Below are 20581 nucleotides of genomic sequence, written 5' to 3' on the forward strand. Positions count from 1 at the left end.
ATCATTAAAATAGTTAATTCCTGATGTTTCTTGGCAATGGTTAGGCCTCAGAAACCAGTAAATACTATGCTCCGGGTACGATAATCTGCCAACGGTGCTCTGGTCTGATTTTCTATGTAATTCTATGTAATTCTTTCTCACCAGGTCATAGTGGTTGGCAACGCGGATGACCAGGTGGCTGTAGTCTAGCCTGTGTCGCACGGTCACCTCCTGGACATTGGTGAGGTCAACGGTACGCAGGAGGTTGCTGTGGACGTCCCTCACTTGGATGTGGCTGATGGCTGTGTCGAGCTCCACCATCACGTACCGACTCTTCAGCCGCGATATCTTCTCTGTGGGGGGTGACGAGTGTTAGTCTTTACGGGACGAGATGCGGGGTGAGTTACGAGTTTGTTATTTACGTGATACAGGAGGAGTTACGAAGTTGTTTTTTATGAGTGAGGGTAAGAGAGAGAGAAAGGGGAAGGAGGGATGGGAAGGGAAAGAAAGGGAAGGGATGGGAAGGGAAAGAAAGGGAAGGAATGGGAAGTGAAGGGAAGGGAAGGGAAGAGATGGGAAGGGAAAGGATGAGAAGGGAAAGAATGGGAAGGGAAGGGAAGAGAAGGGAAGGGATGGGAAGGGATAGAAAGGGAAGGAATGGGAAGGGAAGGGAAAGAGAGGGAAGGGAAGGGAAAGAGAGGGAAGGGATGGGAAGGGATAGAAAGGGAAGGAATGGGAAGGGAAGGGAAAGAGAGGGAAGGGATGGGAAGGGATAGAAAGGGAAGGAATGGGAAGGGAAGGGAAGAAAAGGAAAGGAAAATAAAGGAAAGTATAGGATAAGGATAGGGATGTTTATTTTATGATAGACACAGGGTTAGTCAAAAGTTTTAAGATTTTATGATACAGAAGAGAGACAGTGTTAGCTCTAGTCTTGTGGTGATCTACTTCTACAGTTACTATCAATACTACATCTATAAATACTGCAACTTTTTTTCTATGGAGTCAAATATATTCTTCAACTGATGGTTTGGACATGTAAAGAGAGCAGGGGAGGACACAGTGCTGGGAGTTTTGGAGAGATTGGAGGTAGAAGGAAGGAGACCAGTTGGTAGACCTAGGAAAACGTGGAGAAGGAGTATACAGGAAGACTTGGCAGTGATGGTTTGGACATGTAAAGAGAGCAGGGGAGGACACAGTGCTGGGAGTTCTGGAGAGATTGGAGGAAGAAGGAAGGAGACCATTTGGTAGACCTAGGAAAACGTGGAGAAGGAGTATACAGGAAGACTTGGCAGTGATGGTTTGGACATGTAAAGAGAGCAGGGGAGGACACAGTGCTGGGAGTTCTGGAGAGATTGGAGGTTGAAGGAAGGAGACCAGTTGGTAGACCTAGGAAAACGTGGAGGAGGAGTATACAGGAAGACTTGGCAGTGATGGGATTGGATGAGCATCGGACAGAAGACAGAGTAGCATGGAGGAGAGCCATAAAGCGTCCAGCCGCTCAGGAGTGAAAACGGACGGTAAACGAAATGATGATGATGATGATGATGATGATGAACTGAACGCATCATTATCACAGAATCAATATGTTCTTTCTCCTGGTCTTACTTTAATCACTCCTCCTCCTCCTCATCATCATCATCATCATCATCTCCTACTAATCCTAATTTTAATCCATCTTGTTCCTCCTTTTTCCTCACCTTTAGCCTTGTGGACGTGGTCTGGGAGTTCGAGTTTGCTGAGTATGGCCTTCGTGTTGCTCTCCGTACTCAGTGTACTCATGACGACTATCCATATCACCATGCCTGAGGATGTAGTGAAGATGCTGATTAGTGGAGGCGGTGGCCGAGTGGTGGTGCGGACACGGTGAGCCAATTTTCAACCATCACCGATAATTGGGAGCAGAAAGTAGCGGGCTTTTTTATTTATTTTCTACTCTGCTTTTGTTGTTTAGGCTAATTGGGAGCAGAAAGTAGCGGGCTTTTTTATTTATTTTCTACACGCTTTTTGTTCCCCTTGAGCCGACTTCTTTGATGTAAAAAAAATAAAAAATAAAGATGAAAAAATAAAGTAAAAAAATCGAGGCAACTCACCCACGCACGCCGCAACTACGACGATGAAGGTGAGGATGTACGAAACCTCCGAGCCTGAGAAGTGGTCGTAGGTCCTGGGCGGTGTGCATTGCTCGGCGCTGTGGCCTATCTGGGGCAGGTGCAAGCAGCGGTGGAGGGAGCCGTTACCCTGGGGCGGCACACACGAGGTCTCGCTGTGAAGTTGTCTCCGGCACTCCGCACTCACGGCTGTGAACGCCAAAATGAATTGCAGATAAAGAAAACTTGAGATCAAAATTATAGACGGAATGACTCAAGACTGGAATTACTGGGACATGGAATAACTTGTGACTGGAATTACTGACAAATGGAATAACTTGGGAAAAGGAAGGAAAGGGAAGTGAAGGGAAGGTAAGGGAAGGGAAAACAAGGGAAGGGAAGGGTAGGGTAGGAAAGGGAAGGAAAGGGAAGGGAAGGGAAGGGAAGGGAAGGAAAGGGATGGGAAGGAAAGGGAAGGCAAGGGAAGGGATGGGAAGGAAGGAAAGGGAAAGCAAGGGAAGGAAAGGGAAGGGATGGGAAAGGCAAAGGAAGAGTAGGGAAAGGGAAGGGAAAGAAAGGAAAGGAAAAGGAAGGGAAGGGAAGGGACAGCAAGGGAATGGAAGAGTAGGGAAAGGGAAGGGAAAAAAAGGGAAGAGAAGGAAAGGGAAGGGACTGTGAGGGAAGGGAAGGGAAGAGAAGGGAGACATAGAATAACTTGAAATTGGTATTATTGAGACAAGGAATAACTTTGAAACTGGAATTACTGATACATGGAATAACTACATGGAGCAAATGCATATAAAGTAAGGATGTTCCAGAGCTTACCAGTGAAAGGGATGAAAGAATGAAGATGCTGGTTAACTCTTGCATAAGGGTTTGGGACAGCATAGGAATGAGTGAGAGTAGAGTCTTGTACAGTGAGATGCAAAAGGGATGAAAGAAAGAAGATGCTGGTTAACTCTTGCATAAGGGTTTCGGATAGTTATGTGCAGTGGGATAGGAAAGAGATGAAAGAATGAAGATGCTGGTTAACTCTTGCATAAGGGTCTCGGATAGTTATGTGCAGTGGGATAGGAAAGAGATGAAAGAAAGAAGATGCTGGTTAACTCTTGCATAAGGGTTTCGTATAGTTATGTGTAGTGGGATAGGAAAGAGATGAAAGAATGAAGATGCTGGTTAACTCTTGCATATGGATTTGGGACAGCATAGGAATGAGTGAGAGTAGAAAGTCTTGTACAGAGAGATGTGAAAGGGATGAAAGAATGAAGATGCTGGTTAACTCTTGCATAAGGATTTGGGACAGCATAGGAATGAGTGAGAGTAGAATGTGAGTGGGATATAAAAGGGATGAAAGAATGAAGATGCTGGTTAACTCTTGCATATGGGTTTGGGACAGCATAGGAATGAGCAAGAGTAGACTTATACAGTGGGATAGAAAAGGGCTGAAAGAATTAAGATGCTGGTTAACTCTTGCATAAGGGTTTGGGACAGCATAGGAATGAGTGAGAGTAGAATGTGGAGTGGGATATAAAAGGGATGAAAGAATGAAGATGCTGGTTAACTCTTGCATATGGGTTTGGGACAGCATAGGAATGAGCAAGAGTAGACTTATACAGTGGGATAGAAAAGGGATGAAAGAATGAAGATGCTGGTTAACTCTTGCATAAGGGTTTGGGACAGCATAGGAATGAGCGAGAGTAGTCTTGTGCAGTGAGAGGAATGACTAACTGTTCCCATCGCGCACGGCTGTGAAAGGGTCCACCTGAATGTCCTCCCCCGGCAGCAGTGAGGTGACGGACAGCACCACGTCAATGATCCGTATCTGCTTGATCCTCTCCCGCTCCTCCTTAGTGAACAGGCTGAGGGAGGGAAGAGGAGCATATATAGAAGTGAGGGAAGAACCAGGTGACAATATTAAAGGGTGATGAATATATGCCATAAGAACGTAAGGACATAAGGGTCGGTATCATAAGACACCTTCACTCCTCACAGCAGCCATTTCTAAAGGTCAAAGAGGGGGTCAGTTGGGTTCTAATGAGTGTTTCTTCATGTTCATGGTACAGAGGAAGGGCCACACTAACACCAAGGTCATAAAATTACTCCTGGAAATCCCCACTACTCCTACGAAAGCCTTGTCAAATAGGTGTTCTTGGGCAATAAAATATCTTATAATACAACCCAAGGAGTCTGCAAGGGGCTGGTAGGTCTATGCAAGGCAGCTCCTGTGAACCTAACCCCACGAAACACCACTATTCACCCTTCTGACAGATCTGATAAGGAGTGCAGCTGTAGTGTGTGCCCCAAACTGCACCTTTGCCCCAGTCTACTCACTTGTTCTTGGTGTTCTCAAACCAGAATCTGTCCCCTTCTCGGATACGCTCAAACTGGTCCAAGATTATCCTGTGCAATGAAATGAACGAACTTATTAGACGTAACGAATTCAAGACATTAAAAATACAAGAACAAGAAGAACAAGAACTCAAACTGGTCTAAGATTATCCTGTGCGATGAAATAAACAGAACTTATTAGACATAGTGAAAACAGGAGGTCAAAAAGAACAAAAAGAACAAGAACGAAAGAGAAGAGAAACAAGAGGAAATAGAAGATAATGAAGAAGAAAGACATATTGAAGATTACAGATAAGATTACTATAGGCACATACCACTCTATTGCAATGTAAAGATATATGATGTTACAAAGAGTGTGTTAAATACCTCATGCGTGTGTGTGTGTGTGTGTGTGTGTGTGTCCTGTCTCCATATCTATACTTGCCCATCTTTTCCTTAAATTCCCAGACACTCTTTGCTTCCTACACCTCCTCCTCTTCTTATAAAAACTAATTCCAAGTATATTTCTTTAAGGCAAACTACATTTTTTCTTGTCATTAATATATATATCTTCCCTACTACAACTTTTTCTTCCTTCCTTCCTTCCTTCCTTCCTTCCTTCCTTTCTTTCTTTCTTTCTTTCTTTATTTATTTATTCATTCATCCATTCATTCACTCATTCATTCATTTTTTTTGCGTGTGTGTGTGTGTGTGTGTGTGTGTGTGTACCTTGCAAACAGATCTCCGTGGCCTGAGTTGTGGGTCTCCAGCAGTCCGCCCACCCATATGTCCACCTTGCTTGGGTCATCCTGGTACATCTCCTGCAGCCTCTCCAGCACCTTCAGGAGTATACAGAATCTCACCACATCACAATACTTCATGGGATCAAAATACGGTTCATATATTCCTACCTAGCTTTGTCTTTCCTCTCCCTCCTTTGCTATGATTCTTCTTAATAGCTTTGTAAATGGACATGATGTAAGAGTTCACCTTCCTACCTACCAGTCTATTAGAGTATACAGAATCTCATCACATTATACTTCACAGGATCAAAATACGGTTCATATATTCCTATTTAACTTTGCCTTTCCTCTCCCTCCTTTGCTATGATTCTTCTTAATAGCTTTGTAAATGGACATGAAGACAGAGAGTTCACCTTCCTACCTACCAGTCTATTGGAGTATACAGAATCTCACCACATTACATATTTATACCTCCAAGAACTTACAGGCTGCCCCAAGAACTTACAGGCTGCCCCGAGAACTTACAGGCTGCCCCAAGAACTTACAGGCTGCCCCAAGAACTTACAGGCTGCCCCAAGAACTTACAGGCTGCCCCGAGAACTTACAGGCTGCCCCGAGAACTTACAGGCTGCCCCAAGAACTTACAGGCTGCCCCAAGAACTTACAGGTTGCCCCGAGAACTTACAGGCTGCCCCGAGAACTTACAGCCTGTCCCAAAAACTTACAAGCTGCCCCAAGAACTTACAGGCTGCCCCAAGAACTTACAGGCTGCCCCGAGAACTTACAGGCTGCCCCAAGAACTTACAGGCTGCCCCGAGAACTTACAGCCTGTCCCAAGAACTTACAAGCTGCCCCAAGAACTTACAACCAACCCAACCCAACACAACTTAGCACAAGCACAACACAACCTAATCCAACCCAACTCAACCTAACACAAACCAACTCAACCCAACACAACCTAATCCAACCAAACCCAACCCAACCCAACCCAACCCAACTCAACCCAACCCAACCCAACCCAACCAATGCCAAACAGGAGGTGATCAGGGTTGTAAAAGGAAGAGCAGTTAAACACACTCCTCACCTCATCCTCCACCTCCGAGCCTGTCTTATTCCTGAACTCCTGTGGGTCGAGGGAGGTGAGCGGCTCAAGGTTGAAGTGCACCCTGGCCGTGTTGTAGTCGGGCAGGCCATGGTCCCTCCCGCGCTGGATATTGATGGCCATTAGGTCCCGGCGAGAGAACTCCAGAGGCCCAAACACACGGCCTAAGGGGTGGACAGGGATGAATAGGGACAGAGAATGATAGGGGTGGACAAATAGGAACAGGGACAAACAGAGATAGATAGACAGAGAGATGGAGAGGTTTAAACGCCGCGTAAGGGGGTGGACAGGGATGAATAGGGACAGAGAATGATAGGGGTGGACAGATAGGAATAGGGACAGACAGAGAGGATAGGAGTTTACAGATAGATAGAGAGATGGAGAGGCTTGAACAGAGCGAGAACTCCAGCGGCCCAAACACACTGCCTAAGGGGGGGGGGGGGGAACAGGGCAGAGATGGTTAGGGGGAAAAATACACAAGTGAATAGATTGCTAGATAGATTGAAAAGCAGATAGTTAGGAAGACAGTTAGTTAGGTAGGCAGACAAAGGCACAGTAAGATCATGGCGGTAGAATTGGTGGAGTCAACATCAGCCCAATTAAGTGAATCCGCCTGAGCTCTCATTTTTACGGCCAGGTGTCAGGTGTTGTCAGGTCAGGCTCCCTCTTAACCCGGTAGCAGCGACGGGCCAAATTTGTGGCTTTACCATGTAGCAGCGACGGGCCAAATTTGTGGCTTTACCATGTAGCAGCGACGGGCCAAATTTGTGGCTTTACCATGTAGCAGCGACGGGCCAAATTTGTGCCATGATTTAAACCCCCCAAAAATAGATGATACATAATCTGATCACAAATGATTGGATATATGTTATGAAATGGTTTGTGTGAGGGGTGATTTTTTTTCTTTTTTTTCGCTGGGGGGACCATTAAGAAACAGGATCCCCGCTGCTACTGGGTTAATGGGCTCGGCCTGGCTCGCCCACCCCCATCTTTCGGCCGTAAATATGACAGTTCGTTGGCTTGACCTCAATGAATGGGATTAGCGGGTTGTGTCATCTCCACCAATTCTACCTCCATGAGTAAGACTGATAGATAAACTGGCAGGTGGGTAGATAGACTGACTTACAGATATTTAGAGATCTAGATATCTATAGTGATAGGTAGGTAAGTAGGTAGACATTGGTAGATATATAGATAGGACTGGTACATAGCCAAGCACCATTACTACCATACAACCATTACAACAACCACCATCACCACCACCGAACACCCACCTCGGAGATCCCTGACTATCACGTTGTCCTCCTTCTCCGAGCTCTGGCTGCTGAGGCCCATTAAGAACCGCTCAAAGTTGTCGGGGTTAGCCAAGAACAGCTCCTGCAAGACAACGCAAGAAGGAAATAACACACAATCAACACAACACAACCCAAAATTGACCTCTGTCTTAGCTGCACAACACAACCCGAAATTGACCTCTCTTTCAGCCGCTCAACACAACCCGAAATTGACCTCTCTTTCAGCCGCTCAACACAACCCGAAATTGACCTCTCTTTCAGCCGCTCAACACAACCCAAAATTGACCTCTCTTTCAGCCGCTCAACACAACCCGAAATTGACCTCTCTTTCAGCTGCTCAACACAACCCGAAATTGACCTCTCTTTCAGCCGCTCAACACAACCCAAAATTGACCTGTCTTTTGGCCACTCAACACAACCCGACTCACCCACAAAACTAATGATACCTATTTATATTTATCATTAAAAGTGTTAATTATAGAGGGTTTTGTGCAGTCATTATGCGTTAGAAATGGGGAAATCAAGTTCGGTGAGTTCGATATCATGGCATCCCTGACCACCACAGACATACCGGAGATCGCCAGAATGAATTACAGGTCCGGACACCCTTGATGAGATGCCCGGCGCCAGGTGTGAAGCCGTAGGAGGTGGTGGCGCAGCCTTCACTACTCCGGGACCTGAGGTGGACGCCGGAAGGGACCAGCGTGTGCCCGAACCTCATGGCCGCGGACTGGAACGCATGGCTGATCTGAGGGTCTGTGGACACCTTGTAACCTGGAAGAGAAGGATGGATTAGTAGAGGTAGAGTTGATGTATGACTTCCCCTTCCTTTCTTCTACCATCTACCCTTCTTCATCATCATCATTTCGTTTACTGTCCGTTTTCACTCCTCCTGAGCGGTTGGACACTTTATGGCTCTCCTCATTCCTATCTTCCTTCTTTCTTTCGACCAAACAATTTTTCCCCTTCCTTCCCTTCCCTTCCTTTCCTCCCCTGAAGCACACTCGTAACCACAACTTCTAACCTTGGTATTGAGCCGGCTGTCTGCGGACGTGCTTTGGGAGCCAGTCGTAGAGGACCACCACCTGATGCGTAGCGATGACCCACTTCCGCGCCTCATTGAAAACCCTTTCGTCTGCAACAACAAATGAAAATAAAAATGACAATAGCTGATACATTTGCTCTCTCTATGATCCAACTGGCTCACTCTTACGATCAGCTCAGTCTTTATTAATGCCAGTTCATGTATCTATTTAGGCAACTCTACAAGATATATGTGTTCAGATACAGAGGAATCCATAGACTATTCACTGTATTATGTATTATGTGTTTTAGGACACTTAACCCCTTGACTGTGGATTTCCTACAAGAAGACATCACCAAGCTACAGGAATGGAGCTAAAAGAGACTGCTATAATTCAATGAAGAAAAATGTAAAGTCCTGCACCTTGGGAGGGGATATCCAGCACACCAATACCACATGGGAAACACTCCACTATCCACCACAGGGGCAGAGAAAGACCTGGGAGTGTGTGTTACCAGGCTACCAGTGAAGGGATATCCAGCACACCAATACCACATGGGAAACACTCCACTATCCACCACAGAGGCAGAGAAAGACCTGGGAGTGTGTGTTACCAGGCTACCAGTGAAGGGATATCCAGCACACCAATACCACATGGGAAACACTCCACTATCCACAACAGAGGCAGAGAAAGACCTGGGAGTGTGTGTTACCAGGCTACCAGTGAAGGGATATCCAGCACACCAATACCACATGGGAAACACTCCACTATCCACCACAGAGGCAGAGAAAGACCTGGGAGTGTGTGTTACCAGGCTACCGGTGAAGGATATCCAGCACACCAATCACATGAAACACTCCACTATCCACCACAGTGGCAGAGAAAGACCTGGGAGTGTATGTTACCAGGCTACCAGTGAAGGGATATCCAGCACACCAATACCACATGGGAAACACTCCACTATCCACCACAGAGGCAGAAAGACCTGGGAGTGTATGTTACAGGCTTCCAGTGAAGGGATATCCAGCACACCAATACCACATGGGAAACACTCCACTATCCACCACAGAGGCAGAGAAAGACCTTGGTGTTGTGTTAAGCCAGGCTACCAGTGAAGTGGTTATCCACACCAATACCACATGGGAACCACAGAGGCAGAGAAATGTCGAGCAGGAGGAACGGATTCTCATTGCCGCGAGGGTTGCCGACCTCTGGAAACGGAAGACCTTGTATGACCTTTTTTTTATCTTCAAACTAAATGCAAAATAAGTCCTTTTCTATCCACGTATCTTCAAACTCAACGTGAAATAAGTCTCGGTATGTCTCCCCTTTCATATAGTTTCGAAGTTAACATGAAAACAGTCGGTCTCAAGCCTTACTGAAGAACCTGTCGACGGGTACTGTGTATCCCTGGTCGACATACTGGGAGTGGTTGGTGGGGGGCGGGGGGTTGGCCATGGGCAGGCGGTGTGTGTTCTGCGAGGGGAAGCCGGGCCCAAGCTGCAAGAAGGGCAACGTTACTAGACTTACGCTTTATAAATACATACATCCCTTGTCATTGAGTAGCTTCCTGTACTGTAAAAATCAAGTAATGGTGCCCTGATGATGATAATGATGATGGTAGCTTATCCTTCTCTCTCTCTCTCTCTCTCTCTCTCTTAGACTTATGGTATACAATTACATCCATTCCTTGTCGTTGAGATGTTTCCTGAACTGTAAAAATCAAGTAATGGTGCCCTGATGATGATGATGATGGTAGCTTCTCTCTCTCTCTCTCTCTCTCTCTCTCTCTCTCTCTCTCTTAGACTTATGGTATACAATTACATCCATTCCTTGTCGTTGAGATGTTTCCTGCCCTGATGATGATGATCTCTCTCTCTCTCTCTCTCTCTCTCTCTCTCTCTCTCTCTCTCTCTCTCTCTCTCTCTCTCTCTCTCTCTCTCTAAGCCTATGTAAATCTCTGCCTAGGTGTGAAGTGTGGCGTTCATGTATGTTTATAATTCCTCTAAATTTAATAATCTTGTCAACTGTTTCCTCTACTGTAAAAAAAAGTAATAAATAAATAAATAAAAAATCTCATCTTCAAGCAGTAAGGAGCACCATCTCTCGGCACTGACCTCCTCGTGCCACGCCAGCTGTCCGCGCGGTGCCAGGGTGCCGTTGGGGAAGGTCCTCAGCGCGTCGGTCCAGGTCTTGGTGGTGCCGTACATGATGTTGCCGTCGAGGTAGGGAGTGATCTCGTTAAGCTGCGGAAGGGAGGGAGGGAAGGTGACTGGAGGAGGAGGAGGAGGAGGAGGAGGGGGGTGGTTACAGGGAGAAGGAAGGGAGGGAAGGAGGGAGAGGAAGAAAGGAAGGGACAAGAGGGGAAGAAAAAGGAAGGTAGGAAGGTGTTGGCACAGAAGGAGGAGGGGAAAGGAAGGAAGGGAGTGAGGGAAGGAGAGGAAGAAAGGAAGGGACTAGAGGGGAAGAAAAATGAAGCAAGCAAGGAAGGTGGTGACAAGGAAGGAGGAGAGGAAGGAAGGAATGAAGGAAGGTATGCAGAGGAAGAAAGAAGGAAGTAAAGAAGGAAGAAAGGAAGAGGAAGAAAAAAAGGAAGGAGGGGACTCAGAATAAGAAAGGAAGGAAGGAAGGAACTCAATAAGAAAAAGGAAGGAAGGAAGGAAGAGGAAGAAAAAAGAAAGGAAGGAACTCAGAATAAGAAAAAGGAAGGAAGGAAGGAAGTAGAAGGGAGAAAAAGGAAGGAAGAACAACTGCCCAACACATTAAAATCCCCCTTCCCTTCCCTTAAAATCCCCCATTATCATCCTTTTAATCCCCTTTGCCTGCCTATCTCCCTCCCATCCTCCTAACCTACCCCATACCTACCTGTTGCCTGGGGTTGTTGGGGGAGAAGCCTGTCGTGGTGTCGTAGCGGCCTCGGAGGAACGGCATCTCTTTGACACGCGGGGCATGGCTGCGGTACTCATGGCCCTCCTCGATAGGGATGTTGTAGTACTCTGGAGGGCAGCTGGCACCCTGGGCGTCTATGATCTCCTCCACCACCTGCTGTCCTGTTGATCCGGTGTGCAGCGTAAGGGAAGGAAGGAAAGGAGAGGAGGGAAAGGGAAAATTGTATGGAAGAAAGGAAAGGAAAGGAAAGGGAAATTATACGGTGGAAAGGAAGAATGAAAGGAAAAAGATTGAAGAAACAGGTAAATGGGAAAGAAAGAAGGAACAGCAACAAGGAGAGAAAGGAAGGAAAAGAGGTAGGAAAAAAATAGAGATGAATTGCATGTTAGTAAATCTCTCTCTCTCTCTCTCTCTCTCTCTCTCTCACCGAAGAACACGTCAAAGGCTGTCCTGCCGCCCGTCGACTGCTCCCCATTGTCACCTGCCATCAACTGGTCACTCAGCATCAAGGGGTTGGTTGTGCGGTTGGCTGGCTCATACACCCCATCGCTGTAGGCCGGGGGCAGGAGGCGCAGTAAGGGGGTGTCTGGGGGGAGGGCAAGGGAGTAGAGGGGTGGTTAAGAGGGTAGGGATGAGAGGAAAGGGAGTATGTGGCTGTCAGAGGGAGAAGGAAGGGAGGGAGGGAAGGAGAGGAAGAAAGGAAGGAACTAGAGAAGAAAAAGGAAGGTAGGAAGGTGTTAACAAGGAAGGAGAGGAAAGGAAAGAAGGAAGGAAGGTATGCAGAGGAAGAGGTTAAGAGGAAGGGGTTTGAGGGACAAGAGTGTAGAGGAAGGAAGGTCACCCTACTACAGAATGGGCATCAAGGTGTTAGAATCTGTACAGGGAAGGACGACAAAAATTATTCAAGGTGTGAGAAACTTGCCGTAGAGGATAGACCGAAGCCTTTCAATCTACACTCTCTAGAAAGGCGAAGGTTGCGAGGTGGTATGTGGCTGTCCGTTAAGTGGTTAAGAGGAAAGAGTTTGAGGGACAAGAGTATAAAGAAAGAAGAGAGGAAGGAAGGTCACCCTACTACAGAATGGACATCAAGGTGTTAGAATCTGTACAGGGAAGGATGACAAAAATGATTCAGGGGGTGAGAAACTTGCCCTATGAGGATAGACTGAAGCCTTTAAATCTACACTCTCTAGAAAGGCGAAGGTTGCGAGATCTTATCGAAGTTTATAAATGGATGAAGGGCTTTAATAGAGGGGATGTCAATATGGTTCTGGTTGTAAAAGAACCAGGTAGAACACGTAACAATGGTTTTAAGTTAGATTAATTCAGATTCAACAAACACATAAGCAACAGAGTAGTGAATGAATTGAACAGGCTTAGCAGTCATGTTGTGGGTGCCAATACCATTGATACATTCAAGAAGAGGTCGGGTAAATTCATGGATAGTGAGGCAAGACTTTGTATAGGCCAACCAGCCACTGCAGACTCCTTACGTTCTTATGATGCAGTATGGGAGCTCCTGAGGGGGTAGGAATGAGAGAAAGGGCAGCTGTTGTTGGTGATTAGCAAGAGAGTGAGGTTCCGAGGACAAACTCACCCACGGCTCCCAGACTAGGCCGAGCGAGGTTGTTGTACCAGCCGTCAAACCCTTCATACTCAGGCTCCTCCTCACCCTGCTGTCTGCATCCACCACCATCATCATCCCTTGAGCTAAAAAGGAGGGAGATAAAAGTTCGTATTAAGAGTTAGGAGCGAAGGGAAAAGAAAAATCTTGTAGGGAAGAGTATACTTTTGTCTTACTTGGAATACTGTTAAGATCATAATTCCCACCATTATTAGCATTTGAAAGGAAGGGAAGAGGTCTGCACCGCCACCACTACAAGGCTTTTTTTTACAGTAGCAGCTCAAGGGAAAACACAATACAGTCATCCCTCAAATAGTACGGTTTCCAATGGTTCAGTTTCGGTTTTATGTGGATTTTCATGGAAGATTTCTTTAGGATTTTTGAATTTCCCGACGAGCAGGAAATTTAAAAATCCTAAAAAGATCTTCCAGACAATCCGTATACAACCAAAACCGAACTATTGGAAACTGTACTATTTAAGGGACGACTGTACTTGAGAAAAAAGAAAAAGAAAGAAAAAAAAGCCTGCTAATCACTCCCCAAATAAAAAAGTGAATAGATGATTGACCAAAAAAAGTTTAAAATGGAGATGATGAAGTCCTTTTTTCTTCATATTATTCAATCCCTTTTGCATAAACACTTCCCCTTTCAAAGAGATTGCTTAAGTTTGCACCTATTCATCAAAATGCTACCTAATGACGTTTCCAATTTTAATGGTTGTGTGCATCTTAGCAGTGTGGAAATTCATCTTCTTCTTATCTAATCAATACCACTTAACAACCAGGAACATCTTAACCTGATACCAGCGACGGGCCAAATTTGTGGCTTTACCGTGTAGCAGCGACGGGCCAAATTTGTGGCTTTACCGTGTAGCAGCGACGGGCCAAATTTATGCCATGATATAAACCCCAAAACAGATGATGCATAAACTGATCACAAATGCGTTGATATATATTATGAAATGGTTTGCGTGAGTGATGATTTTTTCTCATTTTTCTCGCTTAGAGGGGCCTTTAAGAAACATGATCCCCGCAGCTACCGGGTTAAACTAAGTGTGTAAATTCTTCTTTTTATCTAATCAGTACCATTTTACTTCACTTACATTTTAATTCACACCATTCCCACATCTTAAAATACACTTACATTTTAATTCACACCATTCCCACATCTTAAAATACTCGAGGGGAAATTCTTCTTGTTATCTAATCAGTGTGTGAAGTGAGCGAGCAAGCCAGGAAATCGTGTCTCAGCGTTACGAGCAGTCCTTGTGGCGCAGGAAATATGGGTGGAGTTTCTCAAGCACACAGATAAAACTAATGGCAGACTGGAAGCTTTGAGACTGCCAACACCTCAGGGCAGTTTATTATCTTATCAGTCAGTTTAAGAGCAAGAAAAAAGTAATGGCAGACTGGAAGCTTTGCGACTGTCAATATTTCGTTACAATATCTTATCAGTGAGTTTAGGAGTAAGGAGATAGTTGTTGTAAAAAGCGATACACGTACATAGCTAGTTGTGAAAGTTTATGACTGTCAATATCTCGTTACAATTTCTTATCAGTGAGTTTAGGAGCAAGGAGATAGCTGTTAGAGTAAGGGATATACACACTTAGCTAGTCGAGAAAGTTTACGACTGTCAATATCTCGTTACAATATCTTATCAGTGAGTTTAGGAGCAAGGAGAGAGTTGTCATGGTAAGGGATATATATACATAACTAGTCGAGAAACTTTACTAATGTCAATTCCCTCCTCTATTTCCCTGTCTATTATTTCCCTTTCACTATTTCCTTATCTATTACTTTCCTACCTGGTGCAGCTTCCGATGAGCCAGTCCAAGAAGCCAAGTCGCTGATCACCCTTGGCCCAGGTCAGAGGGTCAGGTCGCAGAGAAGGCTGTGTTCCCTCTACATCATCACCAGTGGCCCAGGTCCGAGGGTCAGGTCGCGGAGGTGACTGTGTTCCCCCTACATCATCACCAGTGGCCCAGGTCCGAGGGTCAGGCCGTGGAGGAGGTAACTGTGCGCCCCCTCCATCACCCCCCATCAGCCCCACCAACACCAGGGCCGCACACAAGCCCTGCACACCCCTGGAAAAGATGGGACGATGCTGGAAAAGATGGGACACTGCTGGAAAAGATGGGATACTGCTGGAAAAGATGGGATACTACTGGAAAAGATAGGACACTGCTGGAAAAGATGGGACACTGCTGGAAAAGATGGGACACTGCTGGAAAAGAAGACGAAGGGGCAGAGATGGGCTGAGTATGTTGAGGAGAGGAAAAAAAAAGGAAAAAAGGAAGAGAAAGGAGAGGGAAGGAAAAAGGAAGGTAAGAAAAAGCAAAAAAAAAAAAGAGGAATAGAAGGAAAACAGGAAAAAGAAAGGAAAGGAAGGAAAAAACAGAGAAAGCAGAGTACGTACGTAGGAGAAAATGAAAGGAAAAAAAAGCAAAAGAAAGGAAGGGAAGGAAAAAACAGAGAAAGCAGAGTACGTACATAGGAGAAAATGAAAAGAAAAAAAAAGAAAAAGAAAGGAAGGGAAGGGAAAAAGCAAGTAAGGAAAAAGCAAAAAATGACCGAGAAAGGAGAAAAGAAAACAATGAAAATAAAGGAAAGGGAAGAAGGACAGAAAAAGTTAAAATCACATAACAAAATCAACAATGGCCACTTTTAGACAGAACAAAAGGAGCTCACCGCATCTATGTGGGTCCCTCGCTGGCCACAGGAAGGATACTGAGCGTGGGACATGTGGGACTGGGCTTTGAGGGAGGCTGGGCAGGATATGACAAGATTAGAACTGATAAGACACACTGCTGAGATGCCCCTATGGTCTCCTCCTCCCTTCTCCTCTATCATCTTCTTCGGCAACCTTATCCCGTTTCCAGTTTGAAGGGATCACTGTTTTGGTTCCAGCTTGGTCTTTCATCTTTTTTCTTCTTCTATGGTTGTTTTTTGCTGTTTCCAGTTTCTAGGGGTTGGTCTTTCATCCTTTTTCTTCTTCTATGGTTGTCTTTTCCTGTTTTCCTTTTAATGGGGTTACCGTTTAATTGGTCTTACATTTTTCTTTTTTCCTCATCTGCAGCCTTTTCCCATTTTCTTTTTCTTGGGGTTACTGTTCAATTGGTCTTACATTTTCTTTTTTCCTCATCTGCAGCCTTTTCCCATTTTCTTTTTCTTGGGGTTACTGTTCAATTGGTCTTACAGTTTCCTCTATCAAGCAACTGTTCTCCTTTTCCCTCCTCTATTCCTCTTGTGATAAGGCTTTCGTAGGAGTTGTGGGTATTTCCATGGGTAGATTTATGACCCTGGTGGTAATATGACAATGCTCCTGTACCATGAACGTGAGAAAACACACTCATGGGAACTTTCTCACGACCTTTGTGGCATTTGATTATATTTGTTGTTTCAGGGCTCACACACACACACACATTTGATAAGGCTTTCATAGGAGGTGTGGGTATTTCCATGGGTAGCTTTATGACCCTGGTGGTAATATGAAAATGCTCCTGTACCATGAACATGAAAAAACACACTCATGGGAACCTTTCTGATAACCTCTGTGGCATTTGGAACTGTGTATTTGTTGCGAGAGGAGGGAGCGTCTGAGCATACCACCCTAAGACTTTTCCCTTTAATAATTTGTTGTGGAAGGAGCTAATATATAATCACAAGTAACCATCACCACCACTCATAGGAACCTTTCTGATAACCTCTGTGGCATTTGGAACTGTGTATTTGTTGTGAGATGAGGGAGCGTCTGAGCATATCGCACTAAGACTTTTCCCTTTAATAATTTGTTGTGGAAGGAGCTAATATATAATCACAAGTAACCATCACCACCACTCATAGGAACCTTTCTGATAACCTCTGTGGCATTTGGAACTGTGTATTTGTTGTGAGATGAGGGAGCGTCTGAGCATATCACACTAAGACTTTTACCTTTAATAATTTGTTGTGGAAGGAGCTAATATATAATCACAAGTAACCATCACCACCACTCATAGGAACCTTTCTGATAACCTCTGTGGCATTTGGAACTGTGTATTTATTGTGAGAGGAGGGAGCGTCTGAGCATATCGCACTAAGACTTTTCCCTTTAATAATTTGTTGTGGAAGGAGCTAATATATAATCCCGAGTAACCATCACCACCACTCATAGGAACCTTTCTGATAACCTCTGTGGCATTTGGAACTGTGTATTTATTGTGAGAGGAGGGAGCGTCTGAGCATATCACCCTAAGACTTTTCCCTTTAATAATTTGTTGTGGAAGGAGCTAATATATAATCACAAGTAACCATCACCACCACTCATAGGAACCTTTCTGATAACCTCTGTGGCATTTGGAACTGTGTATTTGTTGTGAGAGGAGGGAGCGTCTGAGCATATCACACTAAGACTTTTACCTTTAATAATTTGTTGTGGAAGGAGCTAATATATAATCCCGAGTAACCATCACCACCAACTCGCATCAGTAACAAAAATAACCTCCGACCCATTTCTTCTTTATTTGAATGTTCATAATTATATCTTTTGTATTTGTACAGGGGGACAAACAACTTTTATACAGCTAAAAAAATGTACACAATAATAATAATAATTTCAATGAACAACTTCAACAAAATCACCCTTCACAATATATCTACATACCCAAAAAATATGTATAGTATGCATAATTTGAGAACTGTCTGTGAATATGTCTGTTATGCCCTTGATAGTGTGGGTCTACATAACACTTTATATCGTCACCCTCATAAATTATTTGCCCGAGTCATTTTTCAGTGATTTCCAGGTTTTTGTCTACGTCAATTTTTTAACATGACACCCATTTTTGCATAGTTGCCTTTGTTGTTCAGGGTTTGAGTGTTCTAGAATTGACCTTTTCATTTCTGCCTAAATCTTAACCCGGTAGCAGCGACGGGACAAATTTGTGGCTTTACCGTGCAGCAGTGACAGGCTAAATTTGTGGCTTTACCGTGTAGCAGGGACGGGTCAAATTTGTGGCTTTACCATGTAGCCGCGACGGGCCAAATTTGTGGCTTTACCGTGTAGCAGCGACGGGCTAAATTTGTGGCTTTACCGTGTAGCAGGGACGGGTCAAATTTGTGGCTTTACCATGTAGCAGCGACGGGCCAAATTTGTGGCTTTACCGTGTAGCAGCGACAGGCTAAATTTGTGGCTTTACCGTGTAGCAGCGACAGGCCAAATTTGTGGCTTTACCGTGTAGCAGCGACAGGCCAAATTTGTGGCTTTACCGTGTAGCAGCGACAGGCCAAATTTGTGGCTTTACCGTGTAGCAGCGACGGGCCAAATTTGTGGCTTTACCGTGTAGCAGCAAAGGGCCAAATCTGTGCCATGATATAAACCCCAAAAAATAGATGATACATAAACTGATCACAAACGCTTCGATATATATTATGAAATGGTTTGTATGAGTGATGATTTTTTCTCATTTTTCTCGCTTAGAGGGACCATTAAGAAACATGATCCCCGCAGCTACCGGGTTAAACCATGAGATAATGATGATTCTTTTCCGATTTCCGGTAAAGTAGAAAACGATGACATGGGCGGTTACTTTACGAAGGTGACGATATGCAAAGACGTAAGGTAAAGTTGAGGGCATACGCTATAGCTGTGCGCGGCCTCAGTGCTCATCTCCATAACATTTGCCCCTTGAGCCTGTAGTGAATAAGAACCCATCACCCAAGAACACAGGGCCAATATGACGTCCAGGTTACCACAGTTTACCTTCCCCAGGTTTCCCAGGTACCCATTTATCGACCAGCCAGGAGGGAGGATGAACAGCTGGGCGACCTACACAGTGACAGCCCAGGCCAGGATTAAAATTAGGGCCCATAGAGGGAGTAGAGATGCTGAGTACATACTGGAAGGATGATGATGAAAATGGAGCTGCCAAGTAATAGGATAAAAGGAAGCCAAAAGAGGAGGGGGTGGAAAGGATGGAGGGAAGGGAGGCTTGGCATGACAGAGAAAGATACAGAGGACAAAAGATGGAAATTAACTTTGACACCATAGATAAAAGTTGTTCCACTCCTGAGTCACTTGCAATAGGATAAAAGGAAGCCAAAAGAGGAGGGGGTGGGAAGGATGGAGGGAAGGGAGACTTGGCACGACAGAGAAAGACACAGAGGACAAGATATGGAAATTAACTTTGACACCATAGATAAAAGTTGTTCCTCTCCTGAGTCACTTGCAATAGGATAAAAGGAGGCCAAAAGAGGAGGGGGTGGAAAGGATGGAGGGAAGGGAGGCTTGGCATGACGGAGAAAGATACAGAGGACAAGATATTGAAATTAACTTTGACACCATAGATAAAAGTTGTTCCACTCCTGAGTCACTTGCAATAGGATAAAAGGAAGCCAAAAGAGGAGGGGGTGGAAAGGATGGAGGGAAGGGAGGCTTGGCATGACAGAGAAAGATACAGAGGACAAGATATGGAAATTAACTTTGACACCATAGATAAAAGTTGTTCCTCTCCTGAGTCACTTGCAATAGGATAAAAGGAAGCCAAAAGAGGAGGGGGTGGAAAGGATGGAGGGAAGGGAGGCTTGGCATGACGGAGAAAGATACAGAGGACAAGATATGTTCCACTCCTGAGTCACTTGTAATAGGGAAAAAAGGAAGCAAAAGAGGGGTACAGAGAAAGATACAGAGGACAAGATATGGAAATTAACTTGACACCATAGATAAGAGGAGGGGGTGGTAAGGATGGAGGGAAGGGAGGCTTGGCATGACGGAGAAAGACACAGAGGACAAGATATGGAAATTAACTTTGACACCATAGATAAAAGTTGTTCCACTCCTGAGTCACTTGCAATAGGATAAAAGGAAGCCAAAAGAGGAGGGGGTGGGAAGGATGGAGGGAAGGGAGGCTTGGCATGATGAAGAAAGACACAGAGGACAAGATATGGAAATTAACTTTGACACCATAAATAAAAGTTGTTCCTCTCCTGAGTCACTTGCATATTCCTTAAAGTCAGTGTCACACAAGCACCTCTTCTGGCATCTTCTGGTATATTGAGGCGTATAGTGTACAAATGAGTGACACAGTAGCTCTCTGAATTCAATATTTAGAGCTCGTTATCTCAATGAATTACAGATTTTCAGAAATGATGGAAAATATTGATGTTTTCTTCAATATTTATTTAATTTAGGAGGTAATTTGTATTGTTTTTTAAGACCCGACATTTTCATAGTTTTAACAAATCGTGTTTTAGGAAAAGTTTACAGTCATCGGTAACTCGGCTCATGAAGTTTAATCTCTACAAATCACCCAGTTTAAGGTTACTTGTTCCTTAACTTGCTCCACCACACCCACACGATGCAGCAAGAATTACACTAAACACCTCATATACAAACATACCATTTGGATATAAACATTACTAGACAGAATATGTATTACACGCCTGTAGCGCTGAAGAAGAAAAGTAATTTGTGACACTTCAGTGATGATAAACAATGTGCAGAAAGCCTCTCACCATGACCGAAAGATTTCTGTAT

The 20581-nt window shown here is 44.7% G+C and overlaps 1 protein-coding gene and 1 long non-coding RNA gene across 2 annotated transcripts in view; one reads left to right on the forward strand and one right to left on the reverse strand.

The window, feature by feature from the left end:
* Positions 1-15903, reverse strand: part of LOC127005734 (dual oxidase 2-like) — a 34785-nt gene extending 18882 nt beyond the window's left edge. Inside the window, exons 1-18 of the mRNA XM_050874846.1 lie at positions 15757-15903; positions 14874-15152; positions 13043-13155; positions 11876-12034; positions 11425-11609; positions 10677-10805; positions 9939-10059; positions 9710-9770; positions 8559-8719; positions 8106-8308; positions 7514-7616; positions 6222-6403; positions 5124-5233; positions 4398-4466; positions 3795-3925; positions 2070-2276; positions 1677-1781; positions 142-332 (exon numbers count right to left, since the gene is read on the reverse strand). Of these exons, the coding sequence (XP_050730803.1) occupies positions 142-332; positions 1677-1781; positions 2070-2276; positions 3795-3925; positions 4398-4466; positions 5124-5233; positions 6222-6403; positions 7514-7616; positions 8106-8308; positions 8559-8719; positions 9710-9770; positions 9939-10059; positions 10677-10805; positions 11425-11609; positions 11876-12034; positions 13043-13155; positions 14874-15152; positions 15757-15761 (2514 nt within the window). The 5' untranslated portion in view covers positions 15762-15903. The remainder of the gene's footprint in view (positions 1-141; positions 333-1676; positions 1782-2069; positions 2277-3794; positions 3926-4397; positions 4467-5123; positions 5234-6221; positions 6404-7513; positions 7617-8105; positions 8309-8558; positions 8720-9709; positions 9771-9938; positions 10060-10676; positions 10806-11424; positions 11610-11875; positions 12035-13042; positions 13156-14873; positions 15153-15756) is intronic.
* Positions 15904-17236: 1333 nt separating this feature from the next.
* On the forward strand, positions 17237-19667 carry LOC127005396 (uncharacterized). The gene is made up of 2 exons (XR_007758494.1): positions 17237-18156; positions 18332-19667. It is a non-coding gene; the product is annotated as an uncharacterized LOC127005396 (long non-coding RNA).
* Positions 19668-20581: the final 914 nt, after the last annotated feature.

The sequence above is a fragment of the Eriocheir sinensis genome, chromosome 30 (assembly GCF_024679095.1).
Source record: "Eriocheir sinensis breed Jianghai 21 chromosome 30, ASM2467909v1, whole genome shotgun sequence".
NCBI classification, from domain to species: domain Eukaryota; kingdom Metazoa; phylum Arthropoda; class Malacostraca; order Decapoda; family Varunidae; genus Eriocheir; species Eriocheir sinensis.